The sequence below is a fragment of the Melospiza georgiana genome, chromosome 6 (genome assembly GCF_028018845.1).
Source record: "Melospiza georgiana isolate bMelGeo1 chromosome 6, bMelGeo1.pri, whole genome shotgun sequence".
Lineage (NCBI taxonomy): Eukaryota > Metazoa > Chordata > Aves > Passeriformes > Passerellidae > Melospiza > Melospiza georgiana.
In genome coordinates, this window is record NC_080435.1 from 46,496,499 (window position 1) to 46,516,110 (window position 19,612).

General features: G+C 38.7%; 1 protein-coding gene across 2 annotated transcripts in view; it reads left to right on the forward strand.

Moving 5' to 3' along the window:
• The first annotated feature begins 4,784 nt into the window (after nt 1-4,784).
• The window catches only part of SPATA7 (spermatogenesis associated 7), a 34,319-nt gene continuing 19,491 nt past the window's right edge, over nt 4,785-19,612 (forward strand). Inside the window, exons 1-4 of one of the 2 annotated variants that reach the window (XM_058027048.1) lie at nt 4,785-4,878; nt 13,950-14,036; nt 14,694-14,786; nt 15,670-15,717. In XM_058027048.1, the coding sequence (XP_057883031.1) occupies nt 4,839-4,878; nt 13,950-14,036; nt 14,694-14,786; nt 15,670-15,717 (268 nt within the window). In that variant the 5' untranslated portion in view covers nt 4,785-4,838. The remainder of the gene's footprint in view (nt 4,879-13,949; nt 14,037-14,693; nt 14,787-15,669; nt 15,718-19,612) is intronic. The other variant, XM_058027049.1, reaches the window with a different exon arrangement.

A 19,612-nucleotide genomic window follows, 5' to 3' on the forward strand; every position in this document is an offset into this window, starting at 1 on the left:
TTTTTAATACCTAAATGAATTAAAGTACTGAGAAAAGAACAGCCCTCACTAGTCAGCTCTACTAATGGACAGTTTTTCACCTAGAAGCCTTCCATCTGCAAACTTGCATGGGAAGAGTAGATAAACAGAAAATGACACAATAAAAGGACAAATATAAGCAGATTCTGAGTCACCCAAGCTACTAGATAGTGCATTACTGCTGAGAATAATATCTCATACAATTTATACAGGTTTCTTCCTTGACACATCTAAAAATAGACTTGTATGACAGTATAGATGCGCTATAAAACTCTGTACAGATCTAAAAAGAAAGAATGGCTGTATAGTGCACATCTGCACAGCAGCTTCCTGAAGGAGTTTTTGTAGCAGTTATTCTATGAATGCTGCAGGGGAGACTTTTCATTCTAAGCTGATAAATTTTATGGAAGTTTAATACTGTGTTCATAGAAACTTTATATCATTATATATTCCTATAGTTGCCCTCTTATTTTAGGCTAGCTCCCTTATTGCATTCTAAATCACAAGGTATTAAAAACTATAATTTGTAAGAAATGGATCTTCTCCTCTGAAGCTTTTTGCATCATCCTTCCCACTGGAGCCCTAGCTTTGCAACAATCTATGACTACTGCTGCCATACAGACAACAACAGAACAACTAAATGCATTGCCATGAAGAAAGCAAAGGAGTCTGCAGCCCTGCCAAAACACATAACTCTCCATCATTTAGAAAGCTGCAATGATATTTCAAGACTGTACATGATTTTAAATAACTTACAGAACCACGTGACCAAAGAACATGCAGCAAACACAAGGCAGAAAAGAACTTACCACTCCTCCTGGAAAAGTAATCCTTTAAAAAAATCAAAAACAAACCAAAACAAGCAAACAACATATTTCAGTAGCTAATAAATCCTTTTTTCCCCTCACACCAGTGTCTGAAAGCTACTTCAGTTGTTTCAACACAAGAATTTCCTAAGTAGGTAGTAAAAGAAAACTGCTCAGCCAGTCTGTTTAAATGCACTTAGAAGGTACCACGTCCTCTAATCTTTCAGGTAAATGTTTTCATTTCCACATAGTTGTAGGGGAACAGACTTCAAGGTTGATGTCTGAATATGCTAGGGGGGAATTGATGCAACTCAGTGACAGCCCTCTGAGAGCTGCAACGAGGGATTTGGAACACTGACACAGAGCCACAGGCAGGTGACAATCTGCACTGAGATAGGGCACTTATGCCAAATAAATACTCAAGTAAACCCAGGAGAATTATTTTCATGATCAAGTACATATTGTGATGAATTTAGGACTGTTCCAGAATACTCTGTGAATAGAGTGTGCAGATCTGGTTGCTGGGCTGTTTCCTGCCTGCTTATGTATGCTCATTTGACTGCTGTAAGGAAAAGCACGCATAAAAGAAAATCAATGGCTTGAAAGAGGAGGACTCTCCAAAAAACTGCAGATTAATTTTCCAGGGTGCACACAAACTATTTTTCCAAGAAAGCCAAATCCTACAAAAGCCAAGTTGTGACATTATGAACAGATCTCTGTCCCAAGTGAGCAGGTAACTGAGGTCCTGCCAGACACACCATCTTTTTCAGAGGAATGGAAACTTGTCTGGGCTAAGCATGCAAAAGTGGACATCTCATGGGGTATTTCCTTTTTTTTTTGGACATATTTCTCTCTGTGTTGGTTTGTTGCTGAATTTATGAGCTGTACATTTTTAGAGCAGATGATGCAGAGGGCAGAAGTAATAGACAAGGAGGCAATTGTTCCCTAAGTCCATGCCAGGGTGGGGTCAGACACCCAGCTACACTTGCAAATGTGACTCTCATGTTCCTGGTGCTTTCCTTCCCTCCCAGTGAAGGCACATTTTAAAACCATGTTCTGTTGTAATGCATCCTAAGGAAAAGGGGAAAATTCCTGCTGCTGACAGACAACAACAGTGATCGCCATGTTTCCTGTTTTCAGATTGGGAAAGGATGAATTTTACAGGTTGTCACATGTTACTCTTCAACAATGGTAAGATCTCTGCAGTGATCTATGTAACTTATTTTTGTACTTTTTTGAGCAGATCAAAATCCAGAATTGATTCCATTTTTGTTAAGGCTTTTTTGTTGTTGTTTAATGCATATTATGGTACTTAATGTGTACACCATTATAAAATTGCATTACTTTTTAATTACACTCAAAATATATATACTCTCACAGACCAAAGGAGGCCAAAAGCCACCTCAGGCCCATAAGTGAGACCAATTAGAAATACATAAACCTTTGGGATGTGTTGGCACTGGTGGTCAAAAATTTCAGAGACAGGATAACTCTATGATGCTGTGACTACTGACTGAAAGGGAACAAATGGAAATCTCTACATTCCCTCAGCGTTGCCTAGAAACCAGGGGAATATTTCTAAAAATGCCTACTTACATTTATGTGTTTTAATTATCTATGTGGTGGAAAAAAAGCATAGGAACAAATAAGGAAGACACTATGAGAAATCTGTCATATGGGTTTGTACAGAACAGCCTAACACTGTATGTTGAGTACTACAAACTGAGTATTTGGGAAACTGATATTCAGAAAAAGAAACAAACAAAAAAGTCTTTAAAAAGTCTAGAAAGAACTATAAACTGGTTTATTTTGGGGTATTTTTTTGTTTTGTTTTTGAAAAAGCAGAGACAAGTGTTTTCTGTGACATGATTTCTGTAGTAGAGAGTATTACAGCCAACCACATAGAGGTGAGAATCTTGTACACTTACTTTTATTGTCTCCAGTATCTTCAGGTATCTGAAATGAAAATGGTTTAAAGACTATATCTACCTTTAAAATCTACAGATTTAACAATCTGAATTGTATCAAAGTATAAACCAGAGGCCCTGAAACACAAGAACAATGGTAAATAAATTCCTGAAGCCCTTTCCCCAAATCTTTAATTTCTCACACAATCTGCTTCAGAGAAAAAAAATAGCAAAAATAAACAAAATAAAACAAAACAAAAAATAAAACCACAAAAAGTGAACAAAAGCTAACGAACAAACAAAACCCACACACAAACTCTTTGAATTGTGGGGGTTTTTTTGTTTTGTAGCTTTTTCCTGGCAGATATTTTCCAAGAGATTGACCTCAAATCCAAGAGACATAAAGGAAAATGACAAAATGCTATACAATTATTTTGATTTGACAAGAAAGTAAGGTGCTTGTGACCTTATGGTTGACAGTCGTTGAAATGCCACAGCAACTGACGCTTTTATATAAAAAGCAGTCAGAAAGAGAGAGGGCCACCAGAAGATGGAGTATCTGTGAGTTTCCAGGGCATATATTTCTTCCCTGACCTCTCCCAGACAAATTTGACACCAACAACATTTAAGGATGATTTAACAGAAAACCGACTGCCAAAATGATAACTACAACATGAATCACAGAAACTAAGGCTACATCAAAGGAGTACTTCATAATTGGTACATCTAAAATTAAAAGGGACATCACAACATTCAATAGTCAGAATACTACTGAAGAGGTTTTTTGAAGTACTTGGTAGAGTCTACACAAAGTACCGGGGCAGATAAACTACTGATTTAAACCAGCATGTATGTTTGTGTGACCAAGTGGGAACATTGACTGAGGTAGAAATAAGGAAGAAAAGTTGTTTTTAAGTAACATCCCCTTGATTTTGCTATGATTTTGAGCTACATTCAAATGAATTTTTCTAGCATGTAAGGAAGTGTAGCAAATAATATAAAACACTGTCTTTAGCCTATAATTAATACTCATTTCTAGATAGTGAAGGGGAATGTCCTTCCATCTGGGACAACGTGATTTTGTGATGTGTTAGGTTATGGAAGGGACTGCAGTACTGCTGGCTGGTCAGTGAGAAAAATCTTCACACAAAAAGCACAAAAACCCTCAGAGATTTCCCTAATTAGTGTGGTGGTGTTCGCAGGGGTCCCAGGACGAGAGAAGAGACGAGGACTTTATTTCATGTTTCAGAAGGCTTGATTTATTATTTTATGATATATATTATATTAAAACTATTCTAGAAGAATAGAAGAAAGGATTTCATCAGAAGGCTAGCTAAGAATAGAAAAGGAATTATAACAAAGGCTTGTGGCTGACTGAGACAGTCTGGACAGATGGACTGTGATTGGCCATTAATTAGAAACAACCACATGAGATCAATCACGGATCCACCTCTTGCGTTCCACAGCAGCAGATAATCACTGTTTACATTTTGTTCCCGAGGCCTCTCAGATTCTCAGGAGAAAAAATCCTAAGGAAAGGATTTTTCATAAAACATGTCTATGACAGATTAGGGAAAATAGCAACCTGTCAGACAAACTGTAAATATCACCCTATTGCTTCTTCACAAAGTTCAAATCCAGCACATCGGCACACACACATTAATCAGTGATGGGATCAAAGGCTGCTTTTTAAGAGGTTATTTTGTGGTTCATTTTTAAGGTGCAGTTCGTTTTCAAAGACATTGAGGTTAACTTCTGCAGTGTAAAGCACTGGCAATGCTCTAGGCTCTCGCTTTGTCACTCGTTCTCTCAAACATCAGTAAATTTCTCCCGGGCACTCATTATTCTTCAACTTCCCGTCAAGTTCCCAGGAAAGGCTCGGTTGCTGCGGGCCCGTTACGGACGGGGACGACGCCTCCCCGCTGCAGGGGCGTTCCGGGCCCGAGGCCCCGCCCGGCCCGGCCCAGGGCCCCGCGCCGCCGCCGCGCGCCCGCCGCCATGGCAACGCCGAGCGGGCCCCGCCGAGCGCCGCCCGCCCGCGCCGCGGGACGAACCGCCGCAGCCGCCGAGCCCGGCCGGCGCCGCCCCCTCGGGCCCGGCCGGGAGCATGGGGCTGAGGATGCAGGGCGGCAGCAGGCGGAGCCAAGGTGCGGGGGGCTCGGTGGCGGCTGCGGGAGGAGCGGGGAGCGCCGGCCGCGGCGGAGCGGCGGCCGCAGCCCGGGGGACGCGTTGCCTTCCGGCCTCCCCCGACCCTGCCGGCCGTGGGGGTGCGGGGCGCGGCCCGTCTCGCCCGGGGCTGGGGGCAGGCGGCTCCTCCGCCTTCCCCGCTGGCGTGTGTGGACTGGCACGGAGCCCACGGAGCCGGCACGGGGCACCACGGAGCTCGGGGGCCGCCCGAACTGCGGGGCTCGGGGGGATCGCGCCTCGCTCCTGCCCTCGCGGCCGGCCCGAGCGCTGCCGGCCCGGCCGTGCCGCGCGGGGAGCCGGCGGGGAGGGAGCCGGGGGCCGCCGCTCGGGGAAGGAGCCGCGGGGGAGGGAGCCGGGTGCCGCCGCTCGGGGAGGGAGCCGGCGGGGCCGCGGAGGAGGGAGCCGGGGGCCGCCGCTCGGGGAGGGACGCGTCTGGCCCGGGACCGGTGTAATCCTCCCCGAGTCGGGGCCTGGAACTGTGCGTGCTACAGCCGTCACCCCCACGGTGCATCCTTACAGTACCGGCATCGAGTGCTGCTGGGGCAGCGCTTCAGGCTGCCGGGGTTTCTGTGCCGGCATCTTTTCTTAGTTAACTTTCGTCTTCTTCAAAGCTGTTATTCATGGGTTATATTGAATTGTACCCTGTGTGTACAGCATCCCACGGCGTTTAGCTGTAGATCAAAGTGTTTTGGTTTGGTGGGATTTTAATGCAAGTGTAGTTGAAAAATAAAAGACTCAAAAGTTTTAAAGGTCCTATGAAGTGATTCCTTACCCACTTTTAGCCATCCGTGGGCTGCTCTGGTGCCCTGTTCCTATGAATAGTCCTAGGGGCACTTGTCATTCATGATAAAAAAAGGTGCAAACATGCGAAAATGCTTGCATGAGCCAACTGTGGCTTTTGGAAAATACCTAAAATATTTTCAGGTATAAACTTGATTACGTGCATAATGTAAAACAGTGGTAGGAATTATTCAGTGCTACATTGTAATGTCAAGATCATACCTCGCTGCATAAAATCAGAGCCATTTGAGATAACGTTAGGCTGCTGTGTTGTATCTCAGTGTCAGTTCCAATCTTTGGAGACAGTGACAGATGCCACTTCAGAAGATGTCTGATATCAAAGTACAGTTTGAACATAAATTATAATACTATATAGGAATATAAAATTCAGAGCAAAAACTAGTATCTTGTATACCAAATTTTTATGCTCTTACACAATATGAAGAAAGTTTTATGACAAATACATCCTTTTTCTGACTATTCTTACTATTGTCAAAATACTTCTATAGACAATCAGAAAGCATGCCAATTGTTGACTGTAAAAAGAGAATAAGTAGGAGTCAAGATCTAAATTTCATTCAGGCTGCAGCAAGCTTTACTTGAATGACTTCTGTGTAGCAAAAAAAGTTCAAAAGTAGGGAAGAATTACTGTGTGTGTGTTAAATTGGGAAAGCCATTGCCTGTCTGCATAGGAGGTCACAATGGAGGCAGAATTGTGTGGCTGAACAGTCCATGTGGGGGTTCTCAGGCTCCTTACAGAGAGCAAGGATTAGCACAGGCAGACAGACAGACTAATACACTGAGCTGAGCTGGAAATCTCTGTGCCTGAGCAGACTTGGCAGAAGAGCCGCTGGGTTGCTTGCAGTTCATGAAAGGAGGAGAGCACATCCTATTTATGGTTTCTCAAAAGAGTTATATCTAAAATGTTAGTTCAGAGAAAGTGGGATACACTATTCCATGTCCTGGTTGTATGCCATGCAAAGTTTCTTGTTCAGTCTTAGCCTCATCATTTCAAAGAACCAAAAATTGGCACTTGTTTGTATCAGGCCTTGTTTTGTCTAGCGAGAATACTGAGAAAATAGATATACTTTTAATATATCAGAGTATATAGGATTTTCATGTAGGTCTTGTCAAAGTTCAAATAAGGCTGAGATTTTTTTACCCTCCTAGAAATACCAAAGAATTAATCTGCTATGTTTTTCCCTAATTCCAGGTATAAACCTTGAAGTTATTTACTGTTGTATTTTCAGGAGTTAATATACTCACAGATTTGTAGTATGACCTCAAATAATCTGTATACTGTAATTTTAAACCAGCTTTGTTGCTTAGATCCAGTCCCCTGCATTGGGCTGTTTAATGCCCGTTGCTGTTCAGGTATGTGTTCAGGGACAGCAATATCTGACAGCATCGTGCACTTACTGTTAATCAAGGACACACATTTGGGCCACTTTTATCTGACAGCATAAAGAGGGGCTGAGTGGGGAACTCATCATTACTGCTGCATGGAGGCTGCTGTTAGCTTTAGGCAATTTGCACAAGCTTCCAGAATATTAAATCAAAATTTAAATGCTTCACATGTTTATAGACAACATCATCTTATTTAGATTTTTTTTTGCATTGTAGGAAGTCCTTGCATTAATCTGACTAGAGCTGAAAGGGTGTTAACGCAGAGACTTGTGAACTATTTTTTTTTTTAATTCTTCTTTTATTTATCACTTGAACAATCAGCTTATTAAATTTACTAAATTCTTTTTTTGGTAGCACCAGTTTTTAGAAGCTGAAATTTCCTTTGGCCAACAAGAAAGATGGAAAATTATCTAGTTGTGTCTTCAAAGAAGGAAGGACATTTACAAGTTTTATTTGAATCATAATAATTTTAACTGAAATTGGGAAATGTTATTCAGTGATCTTAAATTCTTATCAAATTTACTTTAATTTACCAAATTAAAACCTTCACTCAATAAATTGTAAATTGTGACTGGGAGAAAAGTCTGATACCCACCTCATCACAGCCTCCTTCCAGGTAGTTGTAGCAAACTGACATAAATTCATTTTCTTTTGCCTGCAGTTCTTATCACGGTTGTGCTACTGACACACACAGCTGTTTGTTCCTGCTCTGCTTTTGGAGTATCAATAGAGCAAGAGCTTGCATCCAGAACTTCCCTTGCTGAAGCCTATTGCTAGAAAAAATTTAACAAATATTTTTCCAGAGTTATGTAATCAGATATGACTCAAGGCTACTGTATTATTTAATTAGGTTCCTTAAAGTTTTCAGAGGAGGGTTTGACTCTTGAAATACAATTTTGGTTGCATGATTTTAATTAATACAGAATACTGTAAGATTATTAATTCTAAAGGTCTGAGAGACCTAACTCTTAGGTATTGAGAGTATGTGTATAGAAGAGCTTTTGTGTAATCCAGCATAGTAAGTGTATAAATAGCACCCATCTAATTAATGGCTTAGGAGGTTATGTATAGTGCTGGTCAGGAGATGTATAATTTTTATCGTATTTTTCCTGTGACACTAATGATCCCTTGCAAAATTCAGATGGAAAATTTGGGACTTTATTTCAAAATTGGAGTGGTGTGATTTCCTGGGTCTCTATTCTTTGAGTTTTGCTTTAGGAAGTTTAGATAATAATGACTATCCTTTCTGCTGGTGAATTCTGCTATTTATTAACAAATCTTAAACGAGATTATTTTAAAGATGACTTCACATGTGAGGCTTTATATTCCCAGGACTGATAAGTAAAACCAGAAAGGGGTCCAAGAGGCTTTTGTTTCACTTGCATGAACAGGAAAGAAAATACAGGTGGGATTATGACATGCTTGTTTTGCCTCACTGTAACTTTCAAATAAAATGGAGCAGTATCTGCATTCAGTAAGTGGCTAAATCTAAAGCCATGTTTGGAGGCCTCTCATGGTTGCATAGGTGCTGCAGAAAAGCAGTGGAGACTTGCCATGTTTGCCCCTGTGTTCTTCAGCTAGAGAAGGAGTCTGTGAGTGGGTCACTGCTCTCTGCTGGCCTTTTTGTCTATCCAGTTCTGCAGCTGTTTGCCAGCTTCACCCATCTGTGAATAAACTAGGAGCATTGGTATTACCCAGTGGCTGAGCAGGAGAAAACCCAACAAATTAATGCACATCTTTTAGAAAAACTCATTCTGTTCTGAGTTCATTCCCAGATATGTAAGTAGAGGGTAAGAACTAGGCAGCCAAGGATAAGCAACCAGAGAAGCTTAAACTAGATGAGCAATTGTTCCTGTAGCACCTGGTCAGCCACAGCTGAGCAAGTAGGGAGTGTTTGAGGGGAGGAATGGCCACAGGTAAGGAAGAGGCAGCAAATTGGGGATATTGAAAGGAGTTTAGGGGGGATGGTACAAAGATTTAAGCCACATGAACAGGAGAGATGGCGTCATTAGTAATACTAATAGAATATGGTGGGTTTTTTGAGTATATTGTGCTAATGTGAAGGGAAAACAGTTAAAAATAGAAAAAATTAGTTTCTTATTTAAATAAAGTTTAAATCCAATGTGGATTTTCGTAACTAGGTTAATCTTTTAATGTACTCTGAGCTATCATGTTTCCTCTGTGTATTTCTGTGTTGTATTCATACATATAAAAATCTCTGTAGCATAAAGAATTAATGGATACTCTGGTTTGAAAATTCTCCTAGTTCTCTACCTCAAAAGGTAAGGAACATGTATTTCAGGTCATAATTCAATTCTTCAAGTATGACCTTGTCAGACATATTAGATAAGATTCTTAAAGGAGTTTCCATCGCTGCTTGAAGTAATTTTGGATTTCACAGAGATTATTTAAACCAGTTTTGTTCTTTCCTCAGCATGTGTACGGGATTAGTGTTGTTGTGTACTGTTAGTTGTATAGAGTTAGCAGAGTTAATTCATAGCAGGAAGCCCACTGAAGAGGTCGTAAAACTGGTTGGTAGAATAAGGGTGGTAATGGCAGACATCCTTGATGTGTATGAAATTCACAGCACAAACCATCTGCATGTTGTTGCCTGAATTATCCACTTGAGCAAAGGTGTCTCTTTAACTGTTTCTGGTTTAGAGCATTGAGATATTAGGGAAGAAAAAAAGAGTTGGCAGTAAAAGAAGCAAGAATAGCAAACCTTTATAAATCACTGCCGTAGCCGGAGTCTTTGCAAAGCATTTGTCAGCTTGGGTCCTTATCAGGCTCAGAGGGATCAAATGCCCAAATCTCTTGCAAATGATGCAATTCCAGTCTGTTAGAGGCAGAGGTGTTTTGCATTGCCAGCTGAGAGGAGGCCGCTATAGAACTAGGAATGCAAGAGTGCTGGAGGCCCCAAAACCAAGCTGCTGCACAGAAGGGTCAGTATTGACAGTGATAAGCATATTCTTCTGGAACAGCTGGGGAGACCTGAGGTCTAAATCCACCTGGGGCTGAGGGTTGTTTGAACCCAGGCTAAGGTCTGGGAGCTGCCTTTTGGAAATTACAGTGTTCACAGGTCTCTAGTTAAGGTTTGATGTCTTGTAGTGCTGGATTTAGATGCCTATATCCAATATCCCCTCTAAGGTCTCTGTATTTTTATGGATTAGCTTTAAAGTAGCAAGTCTTGATGGGTAAGGGTAGCGTGATTGATTGCTTTATTTATTTAATTTTTATTTGCTATGACTGAAGTACATGCTTGTTATAAAAATAGTAAGTCTAATACTTGTGTTTAAAATCTTCTCTGGGAGAACATGGTAATGAAAGACTGGGCTTCTTTCCAGTATGTATTCACGTTCCAAATCTGAAATGGCTTTGTAGAAAAATCATTTCTATAAATTCTGCCTATCCACTAACAACCAGGAAACAAAATAAACTGCTAATTTTTATAACTTTTAATACTGTAAAATCAGAAATTAGGATAGGATGCATTTTAAATTAAAATAAAACTAGAATTTGAACAAATACCTTTCTGTTTTCTTTGGAATAATGTAATTATTATTTACGTTAGATACCAGCTGGAAAAAATTTTAGAGAAAGCTGTTTTAGTTTTTTCCTTATTGTTGCTTAGTGTCATAGAAGGATCTAGAAGATCAAATAAATTTTTAGAAGTATTTAATTTGTTTGCTGTCTGTACTTTAGGAGAACACAGTATGAAAATCCTTATTTTATATTCAGTGAGGACAGTCCACTTATATCTATAAGGAAATTTACATTTAGATCAGATAGTTACATGTGTAATAGATCAAAGATATTTTCATAGTTATCCTCCCATTGTTTGGTTTATATTTGGTTAGCTGTAAATTACTGAAAATCCCACCTTCTCCTTTAAAATTCTCTTCATATATCTAAGCCTTCAGTTTGTTTCTGCCGTTGTGCAAATAACTGAAAACACAGCTGGAATCCAAATAAATACCCGTTCAAGTGAAAAGACAGCCTGAAGTGATAGCTGTGAAACTTTTGACCATTAGCACTTTCTGCCTTCAGGAAGGTAAAAAGAGCCTGCACGTACCAAATTCTCCAGTTTCTTCTCTGACATTAGCATCGTGTGTTTTCACGATAAGGGGGATTTCTGTGCCATCTCTATGTCCATAGTCCAAGTAGAGGACATAGAAATGTTCTTTATTTTTCCTGACTGGCACTTTTTGACAGCTTTTTTCACCTGTGAAATACTGATGTCAACTCCTTTTTTCCTCTCTGCTCCTTCCCCGGGTACAAGCCAGGTACAAATGAATTGTAAAGGACTGAACCAGCAGACAGTTTTTCCTGTAGAATTTCCGCTGTGCCATCTGCTGGTGATGCAAAGCAAGTGAACCTTGTAAAGTCCAGTCTTCCTGCAGTGCTGAACAGTTGTGTGTCCAGCTGAAGACAGTAAAAGCAACAGGTTTCTGAGTGTCCCTGATGGTGTTTGATGCAGGACAAAATCATTTAGCTAACCTGAAGAGAATCAATTGTAGAGAGAGCAGTGTCTGGTTTTTTTAAAGTGATCATGTTTGCCCTTCTAGGATTCTGTCACATAAGGGTGAGTCAGTGGTACTGTAAGCATTTACCTAACAGTACCACAGATTCTTCCCTCTGGAATTATAGCCAAGCTCTGAAGCACAAAAAACAGTAGAATATTTAGGTTATTTAAGCAATTGTAAATGAAACACTTCTGATTCCCAGTTGTCTGCTGTAATCCAGATTTCAGGTATATATGCATGCAGGTTTTTATCACTAGAGAAAATTCTATCAACTAAAATTTATAATCTAACATTCAAGTCCTCCCAAAGACTTGCATTCTTCCAACACCTGCATGTTGTAAATTCTGGAAGTCATGGGTTTCGGGGTGGATCCAGCTAGACTGTGGATACCACTTATATGTAGTAGTGTATGGTAGAGAAATAAAATATTTTAACAGGAAATAGATGCTTTATTGGAAAAGGTTTGCAGTCATTGTGGAAACATTCTGAATCTAATAAATATAATAAATGTATGTTTGGAATTTTAATATTTGAAAAATAATTTATTGTTTGTCCATATGTATCTCAGTTTAAATCACAAACTGAGATAAGGAAGAGTTGTACCATGAGGGGAATGAGCCATTTGAAGTCGATACAGATGAGCAGGAGTGTTGTCCTTTGTATTTAGAGATAACAGTAAAAAGTTAAAACAATTGCAGGATAGTGTTGAAAAAATCTCCAAGAGCTTTTTTTTCACTGTCCTTTTTCAACTGCTGATCTGGCAACTTCACAGCAAAAGGAGTGAGAGTGCTGTTATTGCAAACACCACAGCTACTACTGTAAATCCACAGAAGCCTGTACTGTATAAAGGCTGGCTTTTCAAAGTATGAAAGTAATTCAAGATTGCCCTTGTATTTTCTGTGCTTTGTAAGAAAGGTTTAATCTGTTGATCCAGATTTAGTGTTATTTCACAACAGGAGAAAATTATTTTAATTTTCTTTTTTTTCTTAAGATATTTTTATAGCCTTCTATACTAGCAGCAGTCATTCAAAATTTAGTACAGTATGGCTTTTTTATAAGGCCTTGAGTAAATAATGTTAAACCATCGTTAAATTAATGGTTTGTTTTGCTGAAGTCTCTACTAATTAATATTTAAGACACCATGTTCACCATCTTGTGCAACATGCTGTTGAACTTAAATACAGAGTTACATACTATGGTAGTTATATATGTAATTGCAATAGTACTTTACCAATCATGATATAACAGTAGGAAATGAAAAGGAAGCCCTGGAGAGCCAGGTGCTGGGCATGCAGGAGGTGAGCTGTGAGAGGTGGAATGAGGGGCTGTTACCATGTGTGTCATGGCTGTCACCGTGGCTCCCTGCGCCCCTGGTCAGTTTGCAAAGGTAAACAGCCTGTATCACCCCAGCTGAGGTCACTGGGAGGAGATTCCTGCTCATACTGGGTAGGTCCAGTGTGCTTCTTCATGGGCTGAAAGGGGGAAAGCCAGAGGTCAGCAGGAGCAGTAGAGCAGTTGAGTTACCCATTTCACCTGCATGGTGGTTGCAGACCCTTGAACTGACAGCTGAGAAGTACAGTGGGGATGGGAAGACCACATGGACTTTGATAGTTAATAGTATTAAATTTGTAGAACTTGTGTGTACAGTTTTAGAATTAATGTTAAGTAAGTGTGGTTGGTATACTTACCCTGTTAAAAAAATCCTGTTTGTTTTGGTTTACATTTTATATACCTTGAATGCCTTAAAGCAGTGCTCTGTATACACTAGTATTTGTAGTCCTGGCATTTCTCCTGTCCAAATTTGTTCTAAAACAAATTTGTTCTAAAGCCAGTTTTTAAATCTTAGGTTGCATGACAGCCACAGGTTTTCAAAGAGGAGATGCAGATCTTTTAATCCACATTCTCTCAGTTTCCAGAGCAACTGGTTGTTTAAGTTTTGTTGGCATCTCCACTTGTCTGTGGAATTCACAGTCTATCAAAGTGCCATGAACTTTGAAACAAACTGGAGGTTAGCACAGAAACACAATTGTTACTGTATCTCTGTAGAGTTTAATGACCAGGTTACATTCAGACTAAAGTGTTCTGATGGTCTGTTCTGCTGTTTAGCTCACTGAACCACTGAGAGCGCTATCATTGCATCTTGGTGTTTAGATTAAATTATTTAACTACATTTATAGTTCAGTGATTATAAAATGATTGAAGAAGATTTTGAAGAAGATCCATTACAACCATTCTTGCATTTTTTGGAGAAAGACTTTATCTTGTGTATAAAAATATGTATGGGGATTTTTTTCTAACTTTGGTTTTTGTTTCATTTTTAGTTAAGATTAATGAATGCTCAGGTCTTGTCATTCCCAGATGTGGTCCAGCAAGTCCATTTAAAGGACACTTAAGTAATAAAAGTAATGGTAAGTAACATGTGCTTTCATCAGGTGGACTTGGTTCCATTTATGTGAATTCATTGATTTTGTGCTTAATTTTTTCTTAAAACTTCTGTATCAAGCTTATTAGGAGAAGTTTAATAGTACTTATGTTTAGTATGCATTACTGAAAATACTTTCAAGGAGTTAGTTTTGCCTTGACTTTACTGCTGACTACAAATTGGTAGCAAGATGAACAAATATATAAAGATCTCCCATCTCTGTTAGCTGTAATATACTTATATATATGTATGTATAGATATAAGAACCCCTGTGGTTAAACGCATTCCTTTACAGCCAGTAGTTTACATGAGCTAGTTTGTGATTTGTGCTATACTGACACCTCAGACACCTTTTTTTCTCAAAAGAACATAGAGTGAAGAACAGGAAGTTTCCATGTTAACATTTTTGTAGTACAATTTCAGCTACTTTTGCAGCTATTTATTGAATTAATGGCTCATTGAGGAAAGAAAAAGGAGACATGATGATTTCGTGTGATAGTAACTTATAAAAAAAATACTGCCTTTGAGCAAAGTTAAACAGTTTCTTAAAGTTTGTGAGTTTGAATTGCAGTTAATAACTGTTTAAAATTGTAGTATTCTTTTGCTTGCCTTTCCAATGTTCAAATGTATTTTAATCTTACAGCTTTCTGCATTTGCTCCTCTCGAAATCTAGCTAGCCAATACCTGATCAGAGATCACATGGTGGTTCATTATAACAGAGTTCTTGCAGCCAAAGGTAAAAATGTGCATGTATGAATGAACTGTCTCCCCCTAAATTTACCTCAGTCTCTCAGAATAGCCTCATACCAAGACGGGATGACTGGATTGTAGAAAATTGCTTTTTCTTACCCATACATGTGTCAGCAAGGAGATGTGGTTTCTACTTAATAATACTTATGTATGATTGAGATGGGAAGTCTTGTATGAAAACATTTTCCTTAAATGTTACCAAAGATTTGACCTTAATTTTAGAGCACTTTGTGCTGTATTGGCTTCATTCTGCTTTTGATGAAATAATGAATTATGAAATAATAGGCTGAACTGAAGGTCATAGTGACAGTCGTAACAGCAAACATACAGAAATTATTTTAGGAATGAAGGCAGAACATTTCTACTTAAACTCAGATCACAATGTCTTTTATTATTTTTATTTCAAAAACTTAATGATCTTTTGTTCATCTTGCAATGAATAGTAATAACAAGTTCTAAGGACTGTGAAAATTGCCCTGTGTGTTTGCAAATGAGAAAATCATGTTACTGACAGAGTCCATCCTCACAACTACAATACTCACAATGTTATGTCTCATGACATACTCAGTATCCTCAGGGATGCAGGTAAATGCTATTAGAACAAAATGTACAGAAACCTTTTGAAAGTAGTCTTCATTTAAGTGATGATTTTTCCTTTAAATATGTGTTTTACCCAGAGAGCTTTATCTCAAATCCTGTGACCATATTGATGACAACCTAATACTTTAGGTACACAGTAACTAGAATATTTTAAAATAAATAATTAAATTAGTCTTTTTCTGTGTTGGTTTGTTACTCCATTTTTCTACCTATCCCATATACTAAGTAAATATTGAGTCACTCACATTTGGTGTTTTTCTTATTTTCAGCAGCTGTAGACACTTCATTGCCCAAAAGTAGGTTGGCCAGCATCAAACGTAAGTATTTGTTATATATTGATTCTGCAAATGCTGCTGTAAAACTGACTTAGCAAAAGAGCCAGTGAAGAGTAACAATAGCATATAACCCTTAACTGAGCATTTATGTGTCTGCTTGTTTATTCAGCTTTCACATCTTCCTTCAGCTACTTGGAGATACCTTGAATCTGCATCAGTGGAATGCTGGAGAGATGGATCTGGGCTGGCAGGGATTAGTTGTGCTTAGCAGGACACTTCGTTTGTCAATGGCAAAAGTGTCTCAACTGCAAGAGATAGGATAATCTTAAGTATATGGTACAAATGCATAGCAAAATCCTGGACCTTTCTTAACAAAAACCTTTGAGGATTTCTCTCACTACTCAATGTGTGCATGTAACTATCTTTTTTCTGACCTGCATTACTTTATATGCTGTTCCATCTGACCAAGATTCCTTTACAAATAATAAGATAAGAAACTCTGCCATTTAGGCTGAAAGTTTTGCAGTTATCAAACAGGTAATTCCATGAGAAACACCTACTTTCAAATTCATCATTTCTGGTCTCACTGACTTCTCAGTATTTAAAGTTAATACTACCCAGGTATATCTTGTTCAGTTTCTGCACTATCCTTATAAATTCTAGGTTTTTATAATAAAATTTAAAATTATTTCAATTTTATTTCGTACTTAAAATTAGAGTGACTGCATTTTTTCCCTGCAGTTCTATGCATTGTTCATCAAGAAATACACATTTCTGTACTGTAATGACCTTGCAACCAAGTGTGACATGTTCAGGTGTTGAGCTCAGTGCAAGTTACCATTTGAAGAGTCTCTGGTAAACCACTGGAGAATCATTTTTCTTCCTCTGTTGTTCTGTGAGACAGATTACATGGAGATGACAGCCAATAGCTCAGACAGGAAGAATGTTGCAAATATGCTGAGGAAGAAAAGTAATAAAAAGGGGTTTTAGAATATTTTCAAAACAATTTCTTCTTTCTTGATCAAGATGAGACGTGTGATTTAGCCAGGCACAATTTAAACTTCAATGTAGTTGAATATCAGCAGTATCTTTAGTGTTACTGAGGATGAGGGGTTTACACCTTTATTCTCACAGTAGTTCACTGTGAGTAGTTCTCTCAGTGGCATGTCATTGTTTTAACTGAAGCATATTATTACTTTTTTCTCTTTGTGTTCTTTGTGTAGTTATTGCATTCCAAATAAAGTTTCTGTTCCCCCTCTATTTCAGGATTTGGGCAAGGGGGTAAATTTAGTTTAAAATTCTAAGATTTATTGATAGCATAGAGTTACAAAACAGAATTCCTGCAGATAGTGTTAAAAAATACCTCCTGAAAATGTGCTTTATGTACTGCTAGAATAGCATGTGAGTATTTCCCTTTGGGGTTGTTGCCATGCATCAGTCATTAGTGTTTAAGAATCAAACATGATACTGTAGTTGGCATTCTCCCTGGCCAACTGAATGTGTTCTGTCCTTAAAGTGGATTTAGTTTCCACTGTTCTTTTCCTGGTATCTTAGCTAGCAGCAAAGCAGGCAAGGTGCCATGCCCCTGGGCCAGCAGCGAGCATGTTCCTGTGTATTAGATCAGGCTTACTGACTTAAAATAGTTGTTAGAATGTGAAACTTCTTGAAATGTGAAACTTCTATGTTCAGAATTAGTCCAAGCATGTTGATTGATACCAGTGGCCATTAGAAGCCTGTGGTTGTGAAACTTGTGCCAGAAAACTTGACAAAGGCTATGCCAAGTAAGACAGCTGCTGCTACACATGCCTTGTTTCTAACAGTACTAACTTTTCAACCCATATGTTTAGAGGTTTTTCCACAAGGCATATTGATAGTACAGCTTGAACTTAGTGATCAGTGTGCTTAGGAATGCAGGTCTCTTTGATACTGGGGCAGGGGGAGAAGAAGAAGAGCAAATATTCTGAGAAGTTACCCACCATAGATCTATTTTAGCCTGGTGGAACTTGAATTCTTGGAGAGAGGGCAGTGAGAGAAAGGGAGAGGTAACAATTCAGACTGATAGTAATGTTGATTTTCCACCCTTTAAAGGGGGGGAGTTCTAGCAAAGATATCAAGAATTAATTTTTCCCATGAACACATATATCTTTACACTTTTTACACTTTACATTATGAAAAAGCAGAGATCTATAAAAAGCTTATGTTTTGTTGTTGCCACCATTTTACAGGAAGCTTTCACAAAATCACCCTATCTCTCTTTTTTCTGTTAAATCTTGTCCTTATGTATTTCTGAAAATGAAAATTATAAGCAGCTAAAATAATCTCTTTAAATTCAAATACTCAAGTAATTCTAAAGCCTGTATTATGTCTTTGGAAAGGTGTTCTAATATATTTATCAAGTCTGAAATTTAGTGAGCAGGAAAACTTATAGAAAAATTTTTTTATGAATCTGTACTTTAACTATAGTGATTTTACTTTTTTTCCCCAGAAATTATTTGCTGTACAGTTTCTTCTATAATAAAAAGTGTTGGGGTTTTTTATGAGGTAATTAATTTTAGATATGTACATAAAAATACATTTTTCACAACTTGCAGTTGTGAAAAGACTTTAGATCATCTAGACTGACATCATGAGTTAAGCAAACCAGAAGTTTAATTCAGTCGTTCTAATATGGAACTTAACAGCCATATTGAATGTGGTAAACGCAGCACATAAACAAGAAAAGCCTGCAGTCTTGACTTGTGAAGGTCAGGAAATAGAGAAAACATAACTTCCTTTTGTAGATGTTTCAGTAGTTATTCATCATTATCACTGAAAATGTGTCCCTGATCTTTATTCTAATTTACCCAGCTTTACCATCTGTCTGCTGGTGGGGAGGATTGTTGTTTTTATACAATTGTCCATCATTACTCAGGATTACAAAATAGCCATAGCATATCAGAGAACAAGAGTAAGATTATGCATTTCACTTATTTTCAGCGTTATCTCAGTACAGTGTGTCTAAATTGTCCTTGGGGGCTGCCCCAGTGGTACCTTGAAAACAAAATCACTGTCAGGGGCCACCTAGAAGCCTGCTGGACCTCTCTCTAGGGTGCACAAATGGAGGTTTACCTGGGCAGCCTTAGATGTGTCCTTCAGGGCTGGTGCAGCATTGCAGGTTGTGTGCAGTCTCTGTTGGCAGCCTGCTGTGTTCTTCATGAGGCTGACAGAAGTATGTAGGAGATGTCTGCTGGATGAGGAGCATTAGAGGTGGATGGATTTGGGATAATCCAGTGCTTCTAGCCTCTTCTGAAATGCTTTTGAAGGATTCCTATCTCACTGCTAGGCTTTGTTTCCAAGTCTTAGCAATGACCAGGTTTCACCATTAGTAGCTTTGCCAAATAGTATCAGATTTCTGGAGTACAAACCCTCTTATAGCTGTTACTTTGTATTTGATACAAGCAGGGCTTTACTATCAAGCCCTTAATAAGTACTTTGTCACCCTTTTTTATGGTGATTCCTCCCTTGTTTGATGAAACAGTGCTACTGATACCTGATGTAAAGAAGGACTGCAAAATCAACTCTTAGAGTTACGAAAATTAAAAATTCTGTGTTTGACTTATAAGGAACCTGAACTTCATGGCTGGTGGCAAAATTCAGTTTATATTTGATAAGATATCACCCCAGGTGCTTAAATTATGATGTACTGGAAGTTCATGTAGAGCTAGGAAACTGATAGTAAAAATTCTTAGAGAAGAAAGTGCTTGCTTGCAGAAGTAATATCACCAACTGATACACTGGACCGTTTAGTTATGGTCACTAGGTACTTCAAGCTCAGCTGAGATGGTGTTTGTATGATTTATCTAAAAAAGGATTCAAAAGAGAAACAATAACTCCAAGTGTGTTATTGCAAAAATAGCTTATATAAAAACAGAGTAGGGAAATTCTGAATAGTGGATAA